Raw genomic sequence first — 20,225 nt, 5'->3', positions numbered from 1 at the left:
TCTGAGATGAATATGCAATTCTCAGATGAAGAAATGCAAATGGCAAATAAATACATGAAAAAATGCTCATCATCATTGGTCATTAGAGAAATGCAAATTAAAACGACACTGAGATACCATCTCACTCCTGAAAGAATGGCCAGGATCAAGAAAACCGACAACAAATGCTGGAGAGGCTGTGGGGAAAAAGGAACTCTCCTGCACTGCTGGTGGGAGTGTAGACTGGTACAGCCTTTGTGGAGATCTGTCTGGAGATTTCTCAAAAAGTTGGGACGGGAAATCCCATTTATTCCAGCTATTCCACTTCTAGGCATATTCCCAGAAGAACTGAAAGCATCATACCACAGTGATATATGTGCACCTATGTTTATAGCAGCACAATTTGTAATTGCCAGATCTTGGAAACAACCCAAGTGCACATCAACTGAGGAATGGATAAAAAAGTTGTGGTATTTCTATACAATGGAGTATTATTCAGCTATAAAGAAGGATCACATTGAGATATTTATCAATAAATGGGCGCAGCTTGAGACCATACTCATTAGTGAAATAAATCAATCTCGCATGTGTGAATACCGAATAGTTTCCCTAATGTAAATAATGATTCAAATATATAAAAATATGTGGTAATCATGATTCCCCATTAGGTGGCCTTAAAGCCTTATAAAGTTTTCACTCATTAATTAGAAAGGCTTTATTCTGGGCTTCTTGATATGAAAATATTTGAAGCTAGAGTATATGAAGTTTTATCCAAATATTTCAAGGAAAAAGACACTATGGTAACTACTATTAAGTCAGGTTATAAGGTGGTGAAGTACTAGGTTGTTGAAACAGTCATGCTGTGACCTCTATTGTTATATTGTTATGTCCTGTTTTATCTCAATCTCCCCCTTATTGTTTCAAAAAAAAATTATTTAGTCATTTCTTATGTTTGTCTTAATTAAAGAAAAAATTCAAAAAAATTAGGATATATAAATAGTAACTCTTTTTGATTTCCTATTAACTTGTTTTGAAGTCCTGTAGTACTCCCACGATCTTGTTTTGACTGATTAGACTCTGTTCCATTCTATATGATAGTATCAAGTTTGAAGACATAGGCAACTACTTTGAAGACAATAAGATTCACTAAGATACCCATTCTGGTTTGACTATTGTCTTCTTTGGAAGTCCTGTAATGTTTACAATGCCTAAGTTTTATTGGTCTTGTTCTCTACTGTTTTGTCCAACTTTATAATATCTAATAAGATAGACAATTCTTTTTAAGGAAACAAGGGACAACGTTGATAACCATTGCTGATAAACTTGTACTCTGTTCTACACCATGTGCTATGTCTATCCTTGGTATTGACTGACAGCTTTGTTTTGCCATATTTGACTGTATTCTTCCCCCCCCCAAAGAAAGTAATAAGCACTAAGGAGTAATAAAATCCAAGATGTGTAAATTTTGTTGTAAAAAAGAGAGGGAAAAAAAAGAAAAAATGAAAAAGAGCTATAACGGATATAACAGCAAGTGTGTTTGGGGGTGTTAAATAGCTGACTTTATCAATGTTTTTGGAACATTGAACACAGCTGTTTGCAGTCTCCCTGTTTGAATGTCCACCTTGTGTTCTTTGATACTGTGATTTGAGGAACTATTTTCAAGAAGATAGTGTGTAATCTACTAGCAGGTAATTTCTTACTGTTATGTTGTTTTGTTTTGTTTTGTTTTGTTTTGTTTTGTTTTGTTTTGTAGTTCTGTATTGCGTATACCCTTACGCCGCTTTGGTTTGTTTTGTGTTTTTCTCTTTTTCCTCTTAAATAAAAAAAAAAAAAAAAAAAAAAAAGAAATGGCCAAACGGCTCATTTGCAGTCGATAATAATTTAAGATTAGGGCTTTGGCCATTACACGTGAGCACCGAGGCAAATGCAAGGAATTCAAACCATGGAAGGTAAAGGGCTAGGCTGAGAGCCATGAGCCTCCCAACTTTCCAAGATCCAGGAGAAAGGGAGTCATTAGATTGAAAACCCATGCACCCATAACCCTTCTAGAGTCTAAGACCAATCGATCCGCAAAAAGTTAGGATTTATAACAGGGTAGATATTTGCTTATACAGAAAGTGGTCTTGTGAGGTGGCCAGCTCCCCTAGACTAAAGCTAATAGATGAAAACTGTCTCCTGGTTTGTGTTTTCTCCCTGATAAGTGGGACACCTTGAACTCTTTCCATGAGAATTGAAAGTGTACTCTTACTACAACAGGAGGATGAAGAAGAGGAGTAGGAAAAGGAGAAAGAAGAAGACCTGGAAGAGGAGGAAAACCAAGCCCTGTGTGGTAATCTAGTGCAGCGGTAGAAACCCATGGCATAGTGTTACTTGCTCTTGAGATAAAAGATGTTAACATATGCATTGCTTTTTCTAAACTAAAGCCTCAAGATTCAGGTTTAACTGCAAACTTGGCACTTTGCCATCACTTTTGGTGGCAGTTTGGGCACTCAGCTCTAAAAGGTTCATAATCATTGATCGAGACAAAGCTGCTTGACTTTCTGGAGTAGATACAGTGTGGAAAGAAGTGATAGAAAGTAAGCACCCCGAAAACAAAAGAAGAAAAGATGCCTGGAGGCTGGCTCTCCTCAGCCACTGACTTACGGTGAACCCAGGAAAACAGTTCTTTCCTCAGCATTGCAAAAGTCCCTACAGATGCATGAACGTCCATCTCACAGGGCTATAATGAAGACCAAGTCAATACCTGAACCATCGCTAAAGAAATATAAAGTCCTAACCTCAGCTTAGCAATGATCAAGTAAAAAGTGTGGGTTTCTCCCCACCTGGCATCAGGTCTCTGAGAATAAAGTGTCCAATAATTCAAGAACCTGGAATTAACATTTCCCCAGCGCTGTCCCTCCTTTTCTTGCAGCCACCTGCAGCCTCAGACTTCGATAGCAGGAACTGGTAACAGTGCACTGAGCGGCTAAGTGAGCTGTGTGCTCTGCAATGAGGACATCAGGATTAATCACTGGGGGGCAGTACACCCCCAGTGGAGACACAATGCCACTTTGGGTAGCACAGACATCTGGTTGTTCCCAAGAAGCCAGCTGATGGCCCCAATTTGAAGCCTGTAAGAACCTATGTGTGAAATTTGCTGTCAGGAAAGTGGTTCCCTCAGGCTAACAGGCTCTAATGACTACAGACTTGATGTGACATTCCTAGGTAGGGGAGAGACAGCACCACACAGGCCTTGAAGAGGAAGAGAAATGTTTTCCGCTCCAATTGCCAAGGAATCCCCAGGTTAAGATGCAGACCCTTGAACTAGTGTTCAGTGTCTCTGGGATTTTCTGGGAGAAACACTCAGCAGACATTAAAAAGCTGAGTTGGGGACAGAGGTCACCTGAAGGTGAGGTTAGGGCAGGAGAAAGAGCTCACAGAACCTTTTCCTCCCAAGCTTCCTCATCCTCAGGCTCCATCCCCTACACTGCCCAGAAGAATCACTGAACAGCACCCCTGTAAATCTACTTCCTGGCATCCAACAGTTCTAGCTGCTATTATTATTTATAACATTAGTTTAATTAAAGCTCCCAGGATATAGATTAATTTTTTACAGAGGTGTAGAAAAATAGTTCTCTCCAAAGAGCATCAGCTCCCGTGGTCTAGCAGGAGAACTAATGCAGCAACTGGAAATTTGTTTTTTACTTTAAAAGTTCTCGTGACTCACGCATTTTTTATTCCCCAGTGCTCCTTTGCAACCAGTGAAACATAAGAGGAACAGTGACAAGGAATTCATAAATGTATGTATTTTTCACACAAGGTTGCATCTCACCAATTGTTGTGGCTTAAGTTTCACTATCCTTGCTTGGAAAAAAATTACCAAATATATCCATCAAAAGTATGGGGTAAAGTTACAGCAATAAAGATGCAAGCACCAATATTTTTGATAATAAATTATTTCTCTAACAGGTATTTCCCCCTCCATTTACACTACACAGACACACATCTGTGAAATGCAATGGCAGCACAAGATGTGGCTGGAGGCCTGCACAGGGAATCATAAATCACAAACAGAGTGTTATTTTTTTTCTCTATTTTACTACATCTTGGGCCTCGTGTATCTATGAAAACACCTTCTCACCATCTACTGATGGTCTTTGCCAACAAAGCTTCAGATAAAGAAAGAGTCTATTGTAGTATTTTTTAAAAATTCTTCTCACAGAACTTTGAAAACCTGGAATGCAGGTTGATGGAGAGGGAATGAAGCTATGATCACTTCTACTGATCCTCCCACCCCCTACCTTTCCCTGCCATTGAGCCCGCAGTTAACTAAAGGCATATTTAACCCACTGGGGAACAAGATAAAAAGATGAAAGTTCTTGAAAAAGCAAAATTAGAAATAGGTCAGCTACTGATGTCAGTAGAACACAGGGCAAAGTTAAACATGGAATCCACTTAATGAGGTTGAAATAGATAAGCCCAGGGCACACAGCCTAGGTGGAAGTGTGGGTGCCCTGTCCTCATGAGGCATGCGACATGGCAGAGGCAAGACCGCCTCAAAAATTAAGCAACCACTCTCTATTTCACCAAGCAATCTACACCTCTGAGTGCATCAGAGTAGCCAACTACAGCTTTAATTCACTGTCAGTATTACTCAAATCTCTGTGACTCTGCAGCATCCCTCAGTATTCAGAGGATGTGTTATGTTTACAACAGCACAACTATCCTTCATCTGCTTGCTACATTACACTGCTCTAACTTGTAGGTCACCAAGCCACCAAGGCCTCCATGACCAGGGCAAGCCTCACCCAGCCTCATGAGCTGTTTCATGTCATATGTCTGACGCACAATACTTTGGAAGAAAAAAAAGGTACAAGGTGGAGAAAACAAGAAGCTAACAGCCCTTAGTATCCAAAAATGCATATCCAGTCTTTACTCCAATTAAGAAAGGAGGTGAGTGATGTTAAAAGACAGAAAGCATCTAAGGAAAGCAAGTTTTTGTCTGTGCTCATGAGTAACTCACTGCCTATCAATCCATATATAAACTCAGGTAATTGTCAAACCCCTGCTGGTGCAGTGCACCAGTGGCCCTGAGAAGAAGCTTCCCGGGTTGCTCTCCCTGGTCCTGAATGGAAAGAGGCAGGCAGCCCTGAAGCAGGTTCCAAGATGAGACAGAATCAGAGATTCCTAGAAGGCCAGCAGTGGAAGGAGCTGAAAGTCACCTGGTTCCATCCCTCCCTGTATACTGAGAAAGCTGACACCCAGAGACAATACACACTTTGCCCAGAGTCACACAGTGTAACAATATCATTCAGTTCAGATTCTCTGTCCAGAATATCTGAGGGCTCACAGGCCAGATTTTCAAAGCAGAGAAAGAAATAAAAATGCTATTCTGCTCATCTTTGTGGACTTCAAGAGTTCCAGATAATTATAACACAGGCCTCCCTCACTTGCTTAAATCTTTCACCTCCTAACAAAAGTCACAATTTGGACTCATGAGCTGAGGGGACGGGAATGAACTTCTGAACACCCCCCTCATAAGAATGAGGAAGGAAAGAAGCTGTGCCATATTCTCAAAGCACATCCAGGACCAACAAAAGGTTTCCAGTAGCTGTTTTTAAGGTGATTCTCTTGGTGAGGAACCAGGCACCACTATACTGCACGACAGGCCAGGAGAGTAACACGGATGACCGGGGAACCCTGGCTAGGTCCCAGCACTCAGAAATACCTCAAGGACTTGGTTGGCTTCCAAGCCTGTGCTGCATCATGGGTCCACACTGCACATAAAGTATTGAATCCAGGGGTCATAAGCCACTGCCTTCATAGAGGTTACAGTCTGACTAAACTGTACTTCTTCCCAGAAGAATGCTTCACAATCTTCTTTATGTAATAACACAGATCTATAGTATTTAATTATGCTCTATACTTACATAGTAGCTTGAAACTTTCAGGTTTGACATGACCCTATAGCTACATTCCTCCAACAACTAGCTGATAGAAAAGCCACTATTACTCATTTTAAATGCAAGTATGCATGCATTCTTGCATATGAATGAGTAAATGAATGAATGAAAGAAACTGAGACAGATTGCCTTTCACAAGCATACATCAGATATAATGCATGCTTTTAAAAATGTCAACACTGAGACAAGAATTTAGAATGCATTTTAGTCTAGGTTAAGCCACAGAACTCTGCCTGGAATACGGAACACGGAAGACAGCTCTTCCTTCCCTTCCCTTCCCTTCCTGCTCCTCTCTCACACTTCCTTCTTGCTCCCCCTGCAGGCTTTCCCTCACAGCCACCCTGATATTACTCATCCACGCACACTCTCCTCTCTCCAGACTGTGATTGGTTCTGTATTTCCTACAGCACACACTTTGTTCCAAGTCCATCTCTCAGGTCACATACCAGCAAAGCTGTACAGCGGCTAACACGGTCGTGCATTTTCATCTGGGATAGTAAGAAATTGACATGCTACTCCGCATCTCTGGAAACACTCCTTGCTGTGATCTCCCAGCCCTGACTGTCTCCACCAGGAAATCAACAGTCCATCATGCACTGCCGCATGACAGTGCTCATACTGTTGCCTGGTACTGTTAAATTTAAACCTGGGCATGCGCTATCTTCCTACCTTACTTATCATCTCTTCCTTGGTAGAGGGTCTGGAGCTATTCTGCCAATTGGGCATGAGGCACATACTAGCTTCCTAATTCTACTTTATTTAACTGTGATGTGAGCTGTGGCATACCTTCTGAAGTGAAGGATGTAGCAATCAGGAAACCGGCAGATCGAGAGCCAGGACCTGCTCTCTGGGAAACCAAGACCTTTGATACTCATCTCTTCCTGGTACCCTGCCTACTCTAGTAATATTTGCATAAAACCAATGTTGTGCATTAAAGAGATGGCTTAACTTCGGCAGGAATATGAAGCTTAGTAAGATGTCTGTAAATACTTTAGGAGTTCTCTGGAAGGACAGTGCCATGTCAACATATTTCACTATGAGAAATTTACATTTATAAACAGATGCTTATGTCCTGAAAGTACTGTGACAGAGTATTACACAGGAATCTTGAATGATGACTTGTTCTGTGCCAGTATTTTTCCTGATTCTGCATTTTCATTGGGACCAGTGGATGCCAAATTTAGATAAGCTGTGTGGTTAATAAGTATCAAGCATTAAAAATAAGATATAAAGATACTCACTGTCTAAACTGTAATGACTGAGCTAACTTCTGGTCATGGTCACGGGGTTGCAGAGTGTATGTGTGTATGTGTGTGTGTGCGTGCATCATGCACACTTGTACAACTCTGAACAAATGAAATAAAGATTCAAAGCTCTTTTTAAATGTGACAAGATGTAATTTCTCCAGCAGAGAGGCATGAGGAGGGTGATTTAGAGTGGGTATGCTTACATAGCATAGAAAGTTCCAGGCGAAGCAGGGAAAGTGCCCTTTGAAGCCCAGCTCTAAGCTGGTGATGTGCTCCACTCCACTGTCACCAGGAGCACACGGTGCCGCAAGCAAACATTTCCAGATCTTTCGAGTGCTCATCTCCTCTTATCAGCTGTCAACTCTGCCTGCTCAGGGGCCTTGGTCTGAGCCCAGGCTTTCTCTGATGCCCAAGAAAAGGGATCCTTTATAGGGTGGGAAGGTTTCTGATGAATTTTAAATGATTAAACAAAAAAACCATGAAATTCCTGGTGGCTCAGATTCTCTTACTTGTTTGTCTCCTATACAGTCTTGCAGAGATGCCCAATAAATTAATTGATGAGTTGAATGAAAATTACAAATTACCAAATAAATGAAAGGAAATGTGTTTCTCTGGTTAGTGAGTACAGAAGATTGCTTATGGGAACCCCAGGTGTTGACGAATTCTGTCCTTTGAGTAATGTGGACAGGCTGCCAAGGGAGTTGAAGATGAAAAGATTAGTTTGGGTCTTATTCTGAGCTTTGGTGGCAACTATGAATATAAAAGGCAGCTAAAAAAACCCAAGGCAGTGGAGATAAACAGCCTGGACACCAACTAAATATTTTCTTTCACATTTTTACCATGGGGTAATCTACTACCAGTACATTGGGAGCATCTAACTAGATCCAGCTAAACAGTTGTAGCAAGGAAAAAAGTGTAAGTCCCAGTAGCAAGCAGAAAGTGTTAAAATAATTGCTAAAATAGCAGTTGCTTTTCTTGTGACAAGTTGTGTAACTAGGTCTGAAAAAGCTCTGTTTTCTCAATTCTAACCTTGTGGAAAATCCTGCCATACTAAAATTCTGCAGAGCAATAGAATTGCATGGGAAATCTCTTCTTCCTGGTTTTAGGTCTCATTGTGACCATCCATAGCATGTCTGCCTTGGGAAGATTTCCTGGTTTGCTTGTGATTTTGTCTTGGGCAATGCACATCATTAGCATACTATACAGGTAGTGTTGGAAGGGTGAAAAGACTCGGGTTTGAAAGGTACTTTAGCTCAAAGTTCCATTTTAATGCTTATTGTATCATGTGACTAAAACTTAGGTAATTAGAGCCTAATTTTTTATAAATATATAAAGTGGATCTAATAAAAGTGTCCCAAGGAGTGTTAAGCCCAGCCCATCACTCAACCTGTAGAACATGTTCCATAAATGTAGGTCTCTTCTCCAAACCAGCGCAATGGATTTGTTCATTAGAACCAATGTATGTCCAGGCAGCACATGCACAAGAAAGAGCTGAAGAGCCTAGAGGTCAGAGGTACCCATGAGTCAGATGGGCTCAAATCCCAGTTCTGTCACCTGTGAGCAGCAGGACTGCAGACAGATAACATAATTCTGGGATTCTTCATTTTAATAAAAGAAGAATATGAGTCAATCTGTGTAGTGGGCTAAGTACAGTCAGCGCCTGACACATGTTACCTGTCATCTCTGTGCATCTCCTAGTCAGCAGAATAACCCTGGATAGGAGCTGGAGAAAAACAAGAGCACAACTCCCAGGGCGAAAAGGATCTAGAAATAAGAACCTCCAGGTGGCATGAAACGTGTGGCTGAGAGAGTCCTAAGTAAAATTCCCAGTACAATATACATATATATAGTACCCCAACCCAAAACTTTACACAAAGGAGATGTGTCATACCATAAGCAATGAAGAGAAAAATATCAAGAGCAGCACAGAGACACAGGGACCTGTCTACCCATCTTAGCCATGGACTTATCCTACAGCTGCAGACTTCTCATCTCCTTCCATTCTCCCAGGAGGGAGGCCACAGGAGCCAAGAAGGACCCAGGGAGGAAAGCTGGGAGGCAAGAACAAAGAAGCACCGCAGATGCAGACTAAACCACACACCTCCACACACGCATATTCAGCAGCAAAGGCCAAGCACGGTCTCAAGGATTTCACAAGAAATACCTCACTGGACATTCCCAGTGGTAAGAGGAGGAGATGCTTGCTGATAGGTGCATAAGTAGGTGATTTCATCATTGTGTGTCCTCACACAAACTAAGGAAGCTGCAGTGTCACCAGGCGACATACCTCATAGGATCGGTGTCTAAGCTGCCTGTTGTTGGCTACACCGTAATTAAGTAGTGAATAATTAGTATTAGCAATTCTACATTAATATTTGTGTTCCTGTTTTACAACTGAAGAAGCTGAGGCAAGGAACTTAACCTGCCTAAATATATACAGCTAACAAATGTCTGAGGATGGCAGGAGAAAACATTTCACAGGAACCATTAGAGAACATGCAAGGGTAAGGAATTCAGGGTTCACAGAGGCAGATCCGGATTCCTCTTTCTTTATCTTCCCCAAAGAGAATGATGTCAAGAAATAGTAAAACTGCATGTATATTTAAGTGTATAGGATAAATAATGATATTACTGCGTTTTGTTGGATCATTGAACAGAACTGTTTGCAGTCTCACTGTTGGAATGTCCACTTTATAAGCTTTAATTTTGTAACTTGAACAACTATTTCTAAGATGACAAAATGTAACCCCTTAACTAGTGATTTCCTACTGTTTTTTTTTCTGTAAATCTGGATAACTTGTACCCTTTCTCTCCTTTTTTTTTCTTTTTCTCCTTAAATAAAATTTTTTTAAAAAAGGAAAAGAAAAAAAAAGAAATAGTAAAACTCTGGGAGAAAGAAGAAAAAAGTGCATTGCAAGAAAATAGCAACCAGGACTTTGCAGTTGAGAATTTCTCAACTCAAGAATCTAAGCCCACTTTGCGGCAAGCAGTACCCTTCCTCTGGACAGCCTGGGCATGGGAGGCCCTGGGGGAAACAGTGCTACCTGGCAGACTCCGTTAATTCTAGAAAACCAAATCTGCCAGTGAGCTCAGGAAGGAGAGCTAAGTACTGGCTGTACACAGGCTGCATAGACCAGACCTTCAGGGAGAAAGGAGCCAGAGTTTGTCTGGAAACTGTTTGGGCACACATATTATACCTAGTTGAATCTAGATGGACTCAGAAGTCCAGAAAGCTTCTTAAATAACCACATCAAAATGGAGTGAGACTCACTTCAATATTCCAGCACTTCCTTTGAATCTGACACTAGTTTCCTGCCCTTCTAGGTCTTGTAAAAGAGACTGCAGAACTAGCATGACAAGCACATTTGAGAATCTCAGCACAAGGCACAGTGTATCATTGACTGATCTTGAACTATCGCTCTTCTGAATGGGTCTGGAAGGGACACTGTCCCCAACCTCCCATGCTGAGTCCTGGGGTCATGAGTGAGCCTTGTGCTTGAACAGTTATTTTTAACCTTGAAGGCATCGTTAACGAGAACTAATAACACATGGGCACTTCCCTGGAATGCAAAAAATGAAAATAAAAACATTCTCCATAATTGGATGTGGGTCACTATCCAGAAGGACTACAGGAGGTTCTGAGGAGATTGAAACATTTCCCCTGACCACCATTACCCAGCTGTCCAACCACAAATGACCCAGTAAAGACCAATGGTCTTTCCCCTCTTCAGCTGTCAGTGCCAAATGTGGAACAACACCGCGCTTCACCACAACACACAGCCCCTGGAGGAAACCTCAGGCCTCACACATCACAGTGCCACTCTCTAACGAGCTAGAAGGCTTATTCCTCTGCAGGGAGTGGAAAACATTCAATTTCAAAAAAGCCCAAGGACAGCCTCTTTCAGAGTCTCCATTTGGAAAAGACATTTAAGCAAAGTTGTACTTGATGAAGTAAAATAGAATTAGCTGCTTCAGTAGCACTGGAGAATGGCTTATTCCCTCCCAAGTGGAACGAACTCAACAACAATATATCACAGTTAACTGTAGCCACAGCTCCACGGAATTTCAACTGGGGCCTAGCACACACTGAGGTGCACTTAATACTCCCCAGTCTGCAATCAGCTTTCTGTGCGTTTGCTCCTCATGGCAGGGTACAGTTTCATCTTAATTAGCTGTTTTCTTATTGTATTATGGTTGGTCATTTCAGTACACCTAATGGACCACTGGGTAGGTTAAATTACAATTAAGGGTCCTTGGGTTTGTTTCCCGGCAAGTCCTGGAGGGTTCTGATTTATTTCCCCTTCCCATTGCTTGATTTAAAGGGCAGAATCACTCAAGACCAAAGACACAGGCTTACCGACTGCAGTCCACGTGTAGCAGGAGGTGCGAGGCACTAACTGACAGAGCCACCTTGTGCCACTGCCCATCTGCCATCCGGTAGGGAAGTGCCTCTGTCCTGGGCCTCCCCTTGTGCATGTAGTGATAGCGAATCTCATCCCGCAGGCCACTGCTCTCCAGCTCAAAATAGCTGCATGCAAAGAAACAAAGTTTGTTTTATTTCCAGTCTGGGTAGCGTGGCTCTCATCAGTCCCCACCTTCTTACTGCAGGTCTTCCAGAACCTAAAATCAGTGAAGCACCACAAAAAAGCCGTGAGCTGAAATCAACTGTACACGTGCAATCCAGCTCACCCACTGTAGGGGAGTCCTTGTGGCAGCACCCTGCACATCTGAATCAGAGACCAGTGGATCCACCTTGAGTAAGATGTCACAGCTAATCAACAAGCCTGGTGCAGGGCTCTGACACACTGAGGAGCACAGCTCAGAGCTCTGCTCCTGTTGTCTGAGAAAGGCCATTCATGTGAAAAGGATGCATTAATGTTTATTTTTAGAACTGCCATTTGAACTTTTTCAACAGTTAATAAAAAATAAAGTTGTATTAGACATTAGAGTTTGAAACACATTGCAGGAGCAAAGGAGTTAGTTAAGCTTCCTTTCTTCATTCTCCTCCTCTTCTTCTTTCCCTCCTCCTCCTCCTCTTCCTCTCTTGCACAAAAAGTTTTAACTGAACAACTCCTAAATGAGTACCAGGGGAAAGAGGTTAAACCTATTCACTTATGATCAGTACTTCAAATTATCGCACAATGCAATGTGCAGTTGGCATCTCTTTCCTGGGATTTTTGTGTTTTCCATCCCCATGAGAAATTCTTAGTGCCAATACTATGATCAGAACTGTAGCCCAAAAGTATAGCAAGTGTGTTTGGGACACGCTTCCGAAACCCAGCAGACCTGGCACCTTCGTGGGTGACAGCAGCATTTCATCTTTGATACCTCTTTCGAGAGGTGTCACTGTAACTGAGGCATCAACACTGGGCATTACCCAGCTGCCAGGCATCACACTAGCAGGTCACTTGCACAATCTAATTTATTGCCCACAAAAACTACATGACCAATATCATTATCCTTTTTCAAAGATTAAAAACAATTGAGATTCAAGGATTAAACAACACATCCAAGACAAGGTTTAAACCCAGATTTCAGTTTGAGTTTGTGTGCTTTTCAGCAGTTTACGGCCAACCTGAAGGACACCTTCAGTCACAGCAAGGGTGACCTCCATGCCAACCTCCTGCAAGGTGTCCACAGGACAATGCAAGAGCTACTTGGACAGGGGACCCCACTGTGACTAGATCTGGAAGGACCTGTTGCCTCTCTCCTAGTCCCCAGGGTGGGCCTGATCTTAACAGTCAGACTGTATTTAATCTAAAATGTAAAACACATCTTCTATGAGGATGAAATGAATACATCCTGAAACTCAGCCCATATTATACGAATCCTAAATCTTATATCGGAGAATAACTGCATATTTCTTACTCATGTCTGACAAGGGATCTTCCCAAGAAAGAATATCATGGGAAGAGAATCAAGACCAGCCTCTGCCTCACCTCTCTTACACCAAGACAAAGAACCAAGCATAAACTGAAGAGGTTATTTATACAATAGCAGCCAGGTCTTGGTCCCAGGTACAAACATATTAGCAATAATTAATAAAGCACAATTTAATAAGATCAGAAACAGAGACTTTCCTTAAAATGTCTCTTAAGAAATTATCCCATTTGTTCTAAGGAACTGAAACAGTAGAAGAATTGATGAGTTGATGTAAAAGTGAAGAAGATCTTAAAGATTATCTGATCATTCATTAATTCACTATGTCTTTACCAAACAAACAATGAAAGGCTTAAAACATAGTAAAATATGGGTCATTCTCTTAAGGCGTATTGAAACTAACAAAACAGATAGTAAAATATGTCCTTCTCAACAAACCCTTAGAAAGTGGCCAAAAAGACCCCCAAAGAGAAGGCAAGGGAAGGAATGGGTGTCATGTGCCAAGAACACACCAAGTGTTTCCACAGCATCGTCCTATTTCATTTTTAAATATATATTATTATTCCCTATTTTGCTGATGGATTTGCACATGATCACAGACATTGAGTGCTTTGCCCAAAAGCCCCCAGGACCCCCAGTACAGAAAAGCACCATGATCTTACAGTGGGGACTTTCCCAAGCTTCAAATGTCCCAAGAAATCTCCCAATTACTCTATTCTGACCAGTAAGTGACTCCTGGAGGAAAGGACATGATCTTAAAACAACTCCAATCAATGACAATTAGGTATGTTCACAGGTATCAGCTGACACAGTCATTAAAGAGGGAAATAAACATATTTAATGGGATTTAATCAGTATTCCCGGGTCTATGGCCTCATTGAGCAAGTGCTTAATGTATTATAAATAGATCATTTAAAGATCACTTTACAAAGCATTGGAGTAAATTGTGTAAGTAAATATTAAAATGTATAGCTACGAGAAAAGAAATCCGACATGACATGACAAGAGTGAACCCCTGTATCTTATCTTCAGATAGCATCAAAAAGTGCTGTGCTTCAAACAACTGGGACAAAATTCATGCCCTCCAACACCATGTGCTTTTGGAAAAAGTACTTTAGCTAACTGCAAAAGTGACACTAGGGAGAGAGAAACCATGAATGGCTAAGTGACATCAGGATAAAACTGTGTCATGAAGGCTGAGAGGGGAATAAGGCGAGTACTTTCAGCAGTAACTCAAGCAGAGATGGGAGACTTGACCCTGACAGCACCTTGGAGGGGTGGTCACTGGTGTGATGGGACTCCACTACCATGAGGGAAGGGGGAAGAGCCTTGATTTGGAGTAAACTTTGTCCCCCAGTGTTGTTTGCAAACGGACATCACCAGGTCCAGCTCAGAGCCCCAGGACCCAACCAAGCTTCCTGAATCAGAACCTGCACATCAGCAGGACCCCAGATGACTTATGTGCACATTAATGCTGCAGAATCACAGCAGCGGAGTGTGCCAGGTGTTGCTTTACCTCCTGGACAGCTGACTGTAAGGAAGGAGCAGAAGTCTGAGACTACAGGCTGGTGACTCAGGGCCTCATGGGCTCGCAGGGAGAGGAAGGACACAGGAAGTGACCGGTTCATCCCTGATGGTCCTCGCTCTTCAGGCTTCAAGGAGGGCAATTTCTATATGATATACATACATATTAAAATGTTTGTCATGTCCCCCAAATTGAAGCAATACAACCCATTGTGAGATTATACATGCATGTGTAGAGAGAGACTGTGAACTACATATATTTTATGTTAAGACTGTAAGGAGTATGAATGAAAAATACGGTATTTAAATTTTTAAAAATGTATTCATCGAAACACACACTGCCATTAATCTCTGTCAGAATACCCTTCTCAATTTCAACACATCTGTCCCACCATTCTTGCCACTTTCTGAAGCAGTTCTTGATGTCCTCTTTGGTATGTGTCTTTAGTGGCACTGTCCTGCCCACTCTGATGTCCTGAATTGATTCGGAACATTTGCCCTGCATGGTCATTTCCACTCTGGGGAAGAGTCAGGAGTCCCATGGTGCCTGACACCATGTCGTGTTTTTAGGAGCCGCCTTTCTGTTGACGGCACCAGAGAGCAGCAATCAAAGCATTTTTATCACATTTCAAAAGGACTCATGAGAGAGGACTTCCAGATCCACTTCTAATGTGGCAAGAACAATGAGTGTGCTCAACGCAGGGGGAAGTGTTTGAGGGGGCTGACGGCGATGTGTCTTTTGCTTTGCTAACATTTTAAAAACTATAACATTCACTGTAGTTTTGATCACAGGATTAATAGTAGATACACTACCCAAAGTGTGAGTGGTTATTCCTGGATGAATGTGTAGTTTCTGTATATAAACAGTATAAGTTAATTTTAAATATTAACCAGTGCTAGTCCATGAGAAGTCTCCTGATAAAGATCTCTTTTCCAGCTACTCTGTGAGGGTGCCTACAGTCTACAGAAATGCATCACACCTTTAAGACCTCACAGTTACTGCTGCACCTACTCGCATTCCAGCAGAGGCCGGTGCACCCTCTGGGGCCCTGAATAAACAATCTCTCTGTGAAAGCCTTGGTGGGAAATCAAGGCAGGGTAGACTTAGCAAACAAGGCCACGCTTCTACTCAGTGTTTACCTCTGGCCTTAATTCCTATCTCAGGGAGAAAAATCCCAAATCTGATGAAAAATTAGTGTCCAGGCATTGAATATGACCTCCACAAAAGGTAATTCTATCTTTATAAATTGTAATATCAATGATAACAAAGACAATGTAGCTAACATCTATATGTACTAATTAACATTTACTGAGTACTTAATCATTGGCAGAAATGCCTTTAGAATTTTGTATTTCATAGCAAACGAACCCAATTACAAACTAGTGATATTTATTTATTTTCTTAAAAAAGTAGTTCCATGTTGGGCGCAGGCGCTCAACATACCATACCCCACCTGGGACAAAGGACCACGCCAGCTTCCGCAATGGCTACGTCCCTCTTTAAATTAGCCAACCCGTGCGCACTTCGTGCTCACTCCATACTCTGTGGCAACTCCTGATTGGCCACAGCTGGATATGGTAGCCGGAGCCTGTGTCCCATTCCCGCCCTGCTTCCTCGTGGGAGCCTGTGATTGGTCACGGCCAAATATATAAACCAGAGCCCGCGTGAATAAAGCAGCAGTTAACTGTCATCCACAAGAGCGTCTCCTGTCTCCTGTTTCATTGGGGCTGCGCCGGTCAGTTCCACAGCACTGACTATAAACTATGGACTCTTCTGCAAGTATTAGTAATTTAATCCTCAAAATGACCTTCAAAACTACTATTATCATCCTTAGTTTACACAGAGATAAAATAACTTGCCTAAAGTGCAAAACTCAATAGAAGTAGAACAACAATTCAAAGAAGAGCAGTCTGGCTCTAAAGTTAATGCTTTTATAGCAACCCCAGTCTGTGTTTGTAACCACAGCTTCTTTGTGCAGATAGAAATGAGAGACAGGGAAATGATACGGCCCACGGGGGCAGAACTACGACCTGCACCTGGACCTCACAACACCCGGGTGGATGCTCCCGATGGAGACCTCCTTTACTCCAGACTGTGTCACAAGTTTTTAAAGATGGTATCCTACTCACCTCGCATCACAAATGTAAAAGCCAAGACTCCAAAGGATACAGTGGCTTGTGGGGAGTCAAACGACTCCTAACATTCAAACCCAGGTCTGCTCAGTTCTAGCACCCGTGCTGTTCCCACCACGCTGTACCCCTTCGTGGGGACAAAGGTCTGATCACATCAGGAGCAGAAGAGCTCAGGTGCACTAACAATGTTCCATGGCGCCAGGGCTTCCTTCTGCAGGCTCAGGGGCCAGGCCTGTGCAGTGTGCTCTTCCCAACCAAGAGAAAACACTGCAGCTGCTCACACTGGGGCCTGATCCCTCCCTGGGCCTCTGTCCAGTGCTGGAGTAAGGAAGATAAAAGGCCAAATGCAGCAGGCAGGTGACACTACTCCTCACTGAGGCTGGTGTCTCACAGGAGCCACACACTAAGGAAGAGGCAGTGACACAGTTTTAAATAAATACCAGGGTTTCAACCTCTATGACGAATTACAGAAATTTTGGCAAATCACATTTCTGCCACTCTGTGCTCAGGTTCTCCTGTCTGCTAAATAAAATGACAGAATCTGACTCACCACACCCTCGGACTCCTCAGAAGGACTCAGTGTCTGTGGCAGAGGGAAGAGATGGGACAACAACCTCTCAACTACGGGAGCTTCGCTTTCACCTGTTGGATAAATTGGAGTTTCCCAAAAGATCTAATGTGGGCAAAAGAGATTTACTTCCAAAACTAGTTTTAAATGATTGAATAAATAATCTTGAATGATTGAATATGTGCTCCATTAAACACCTGTCATTCATTACCTACTTGGAAAACTGTTAAATTTGAAAAGAAGCTGAATGATGGGTTGGCCAGGGAGCTTCAATCAATCCCTAAGTTCTCTCAATATTCAGGCTCCAGGATCCTTTGCAGGCAGAAGGAGGGAGGATCAGAGAGGGGAAATGTAACACACATAGCTAATATATCTATGCCCCTCACACCTCCCTGACACATATTACACTGTTTCCTCCCCTCCTGAATCTAGGAGGGACCACGTGAATAGTAGGAACAAAAGCGCACAGGCCAGGGTGAGGGGAGCTGTGTCATCCGCGCCCAGGGAGCTGAGCCAGGGGAACGCTCACCCTTGGCAACTGCAGAAGGTCCTTTGTGGATCACACATTATGAGACAGAATAAGTCCAGATCTGTAAATGATGGCAAAGATCAGAGAGCCCATACCCCATACAAACTGGGATGTACACAAAATAAGCCTTTACTGGTGATGATAAACAGACTATAGGTTTTCAGCCTGCCTTGACTCACTAAAAGAAAGTATGAGAACATGAGGAGAAAGGCAGGAAACTGAGACATAGCCATGGACCCAAAGCTGCTGCTGGTCTATAAATAGAAAGAAATGGCAGAATCCATGAGCATAGCCATCTCACATCCTGTGTGTTACAGACAACTTGCATAATTCTCTTACTGGCAAATGGCATTTTCTGAACACAGCCACAACAATCTCTCCCATTTCCTGTGTTTTTCTACAAAGTGCTCATGTCATTTCCCTCACTGAAAGGTAGGAATTATGTCCCTCCCCTAGCATCTCAGTAATCTTATGTTATGGTTTAGATCATAAAGTCCCCGAAAGCCTCATGTGTTCAGAGGTGAGGCTTTTGGAAAGTGACTGGGTCGTGAGGCTGCTGTGCCATCAGTGGACTCTGCACTGATGAGTTCCTGGCTGAGTGTGCTGGTAGGAGATGTGGTCTGGGTGGAGGTGGTCACCATGGCATGGCCTGGAGGATATGTCCCGTTTCCTGGCTCCTTCCTTAGCCTCATCTTCCTGGCCACCATGACATAAGCAGCCTTCCTCTGCCAGACGCTTCCATCATGCCATTTCTGCCTTGAATCCAGCATATCAGGGACTCAAAATATGAGCTAAAATAAATCTCTCCTGCTTTAAACTGTTAGTGATCAGTTCTGTTTCTCAGCAACAAGAAAAGGGGTGAAGACATCTTGTCAGGACCAAGGTGAGGCTTGACAGCTTCCAGGACTGGGTCTCAAATGCATAAATGTAGTTTATATCTTGTGTACTAAAACATTATGCCTAAAGCCCTGAGCCACTCCGTAGGAAGTCCCACTGTCCTGAGGCTGCCATGTTGTGAGGAAGACCAAGACCATATGTGGAAGGCAGCAAAGTACCACCCCAACTGTGATACCAGGCAAAAACCACTGTAAATACTAGACTGTTGAGTCAAAATGCCTCTAAGTGCTTTACTCACAGTCCAGCCTTCCCATCTGAAGCCACAAACACTGAAGTACAAAGAAAAACTTTCTCTTTTGGGCTCTGTCCAAATTCCTGTCATGTAGCATCTGCGAGCATAAAAAGTGTTGAGTTGGTATTTTATATATTAACACTAAAACACTTTAACTTTAAGCACACAGGTTTTGACCTTCAAAAATTGAAAGTATAAATTAAATATGTCTTTACTAAATACCTAGCATCATTAGCCAGATAATCAAACCTCAGAGTGACAATTTTCTTTTAAGTAATCCCACAGTTTTATAAGTATACATTTATTCTGGTTTTATATAAAGTGGACTTCTGAGAGTTCACTGCTAATGTACAGAGATTCTGATTTTTGTGAGCTGAGTACTACATTCATTTATTAGTTCTAACTTTTTTTTAGATTCTGTATGATTTTTCTCTATATAAAGTCATGCCATCAACAAACAGGGACAGTCTTATAAAGAGGGGATTCTGTCATTTTCAACATCAGATGTGGAGCTGGAGAACACTATGCTAGTGAAATAAATCAGACACAAAAGGGGAAAATAATACATGTTGTCACATATACGTTCAACCAGAAATAAATCCACAGGAGCTGAAAGTACAGAGACTGGGTTTGGAGAGGATGGGGAGGTGATGGTTACAGGGTACAAGATGTCAGACAGGAGGAATGGGATGCTCTTTTCAATTCTATGACACAGGATCATGGGGAATGCAGTTACTAATAGCATAGTTTATGTTTAGAATTGCTAGGAGATAGCTGGGCATGGTGGTGCACACCTGTAATCCCAGCAATTGGGAGGCTGAGGCAGGAGGATCCTTGCGAGTTCAAAACCAGCTTGGTTTATTACAAAACCAGTTTGTAATAAAACAAAGTGAGCTCAAGGCCAAGCTGAACTGCATAGTCAGATCCTGTCTCAAGAAAAGACAAAAAAAAATTTCTAGGAGAATAAATCTCAAATATTCTTCCCCCAACAAATGTTAAGTATTTGAGCAGATGAGCATATTAACTAACTTGATTTAATTATTTTATCTTACAATAAGAAAATTAGTATCACTTTGCACTACAAAAATTTATATAATTATAAAATGTTTAAAATTTTTTAAAATTATTGAAAAGCTAAAAATGATTTTCAAATCAAAAATACATGGCTTCCAGTTGCTAGTCAGAGAAGTAAGTACCTAGGGAATGCTTTAGTAGGTACTCACAGCGGTGCCTCTGTTCACACACACAATTCTTTCCATGATTCTGGCTGCAGAGTTTGTGACATGACTCTGGA

The 20,225-nt window shown here is 42.1% G+C and overlaps 1 protein-coding gene across 3 annotated transcripts in view; it reads right to left on the bottom strand.

Annotated features, from left to right (window-relative positions):
* LOC100728849 (protein kinase C-binding protein NELL1-like) overlaps positions 1–20,225 on the bottom strand; it is a 510,642-nt gene that overhangs the window by 402,031 nt on the left and 88,386 nt on the right. For all 3 annotated transcript variants that reach the window (XM_063256784.1, XM_063256785.1, XM_063256786.1), the window contains exon 4: positions 11,526–11,696. In XM_063256784.1, coding sequence (XP_063112854.1) covers positions 11,526–11,696 — 171 coding nt within the window. The remainder of the gene's footprint in view (positions 1–11,525; positions 11,697–20,225) is intronic.

This window comes from Cavia porcellus, unplaced genomic scaffold (assembly GCF_034190915.1).
Source record: "Cavia porcellus strain 051 isolate PalLab524CR breed Dunkin Hartley unplaced genomic scaffold, mCavPor4.1 scaffold_9, whole genome shotgun sequence".
Taxonomy (NCBI): domain Eukaryota; kingdom Metazoa; phylum Chordata; class Mammalia; order Rodentia; family Caviidae; genus Cavia; species Cavia porcellus.
Note: the sequence above shows the minus strand (reverse complement) of the source record. Positions and strands in the feature narration are given on the sequence as shown.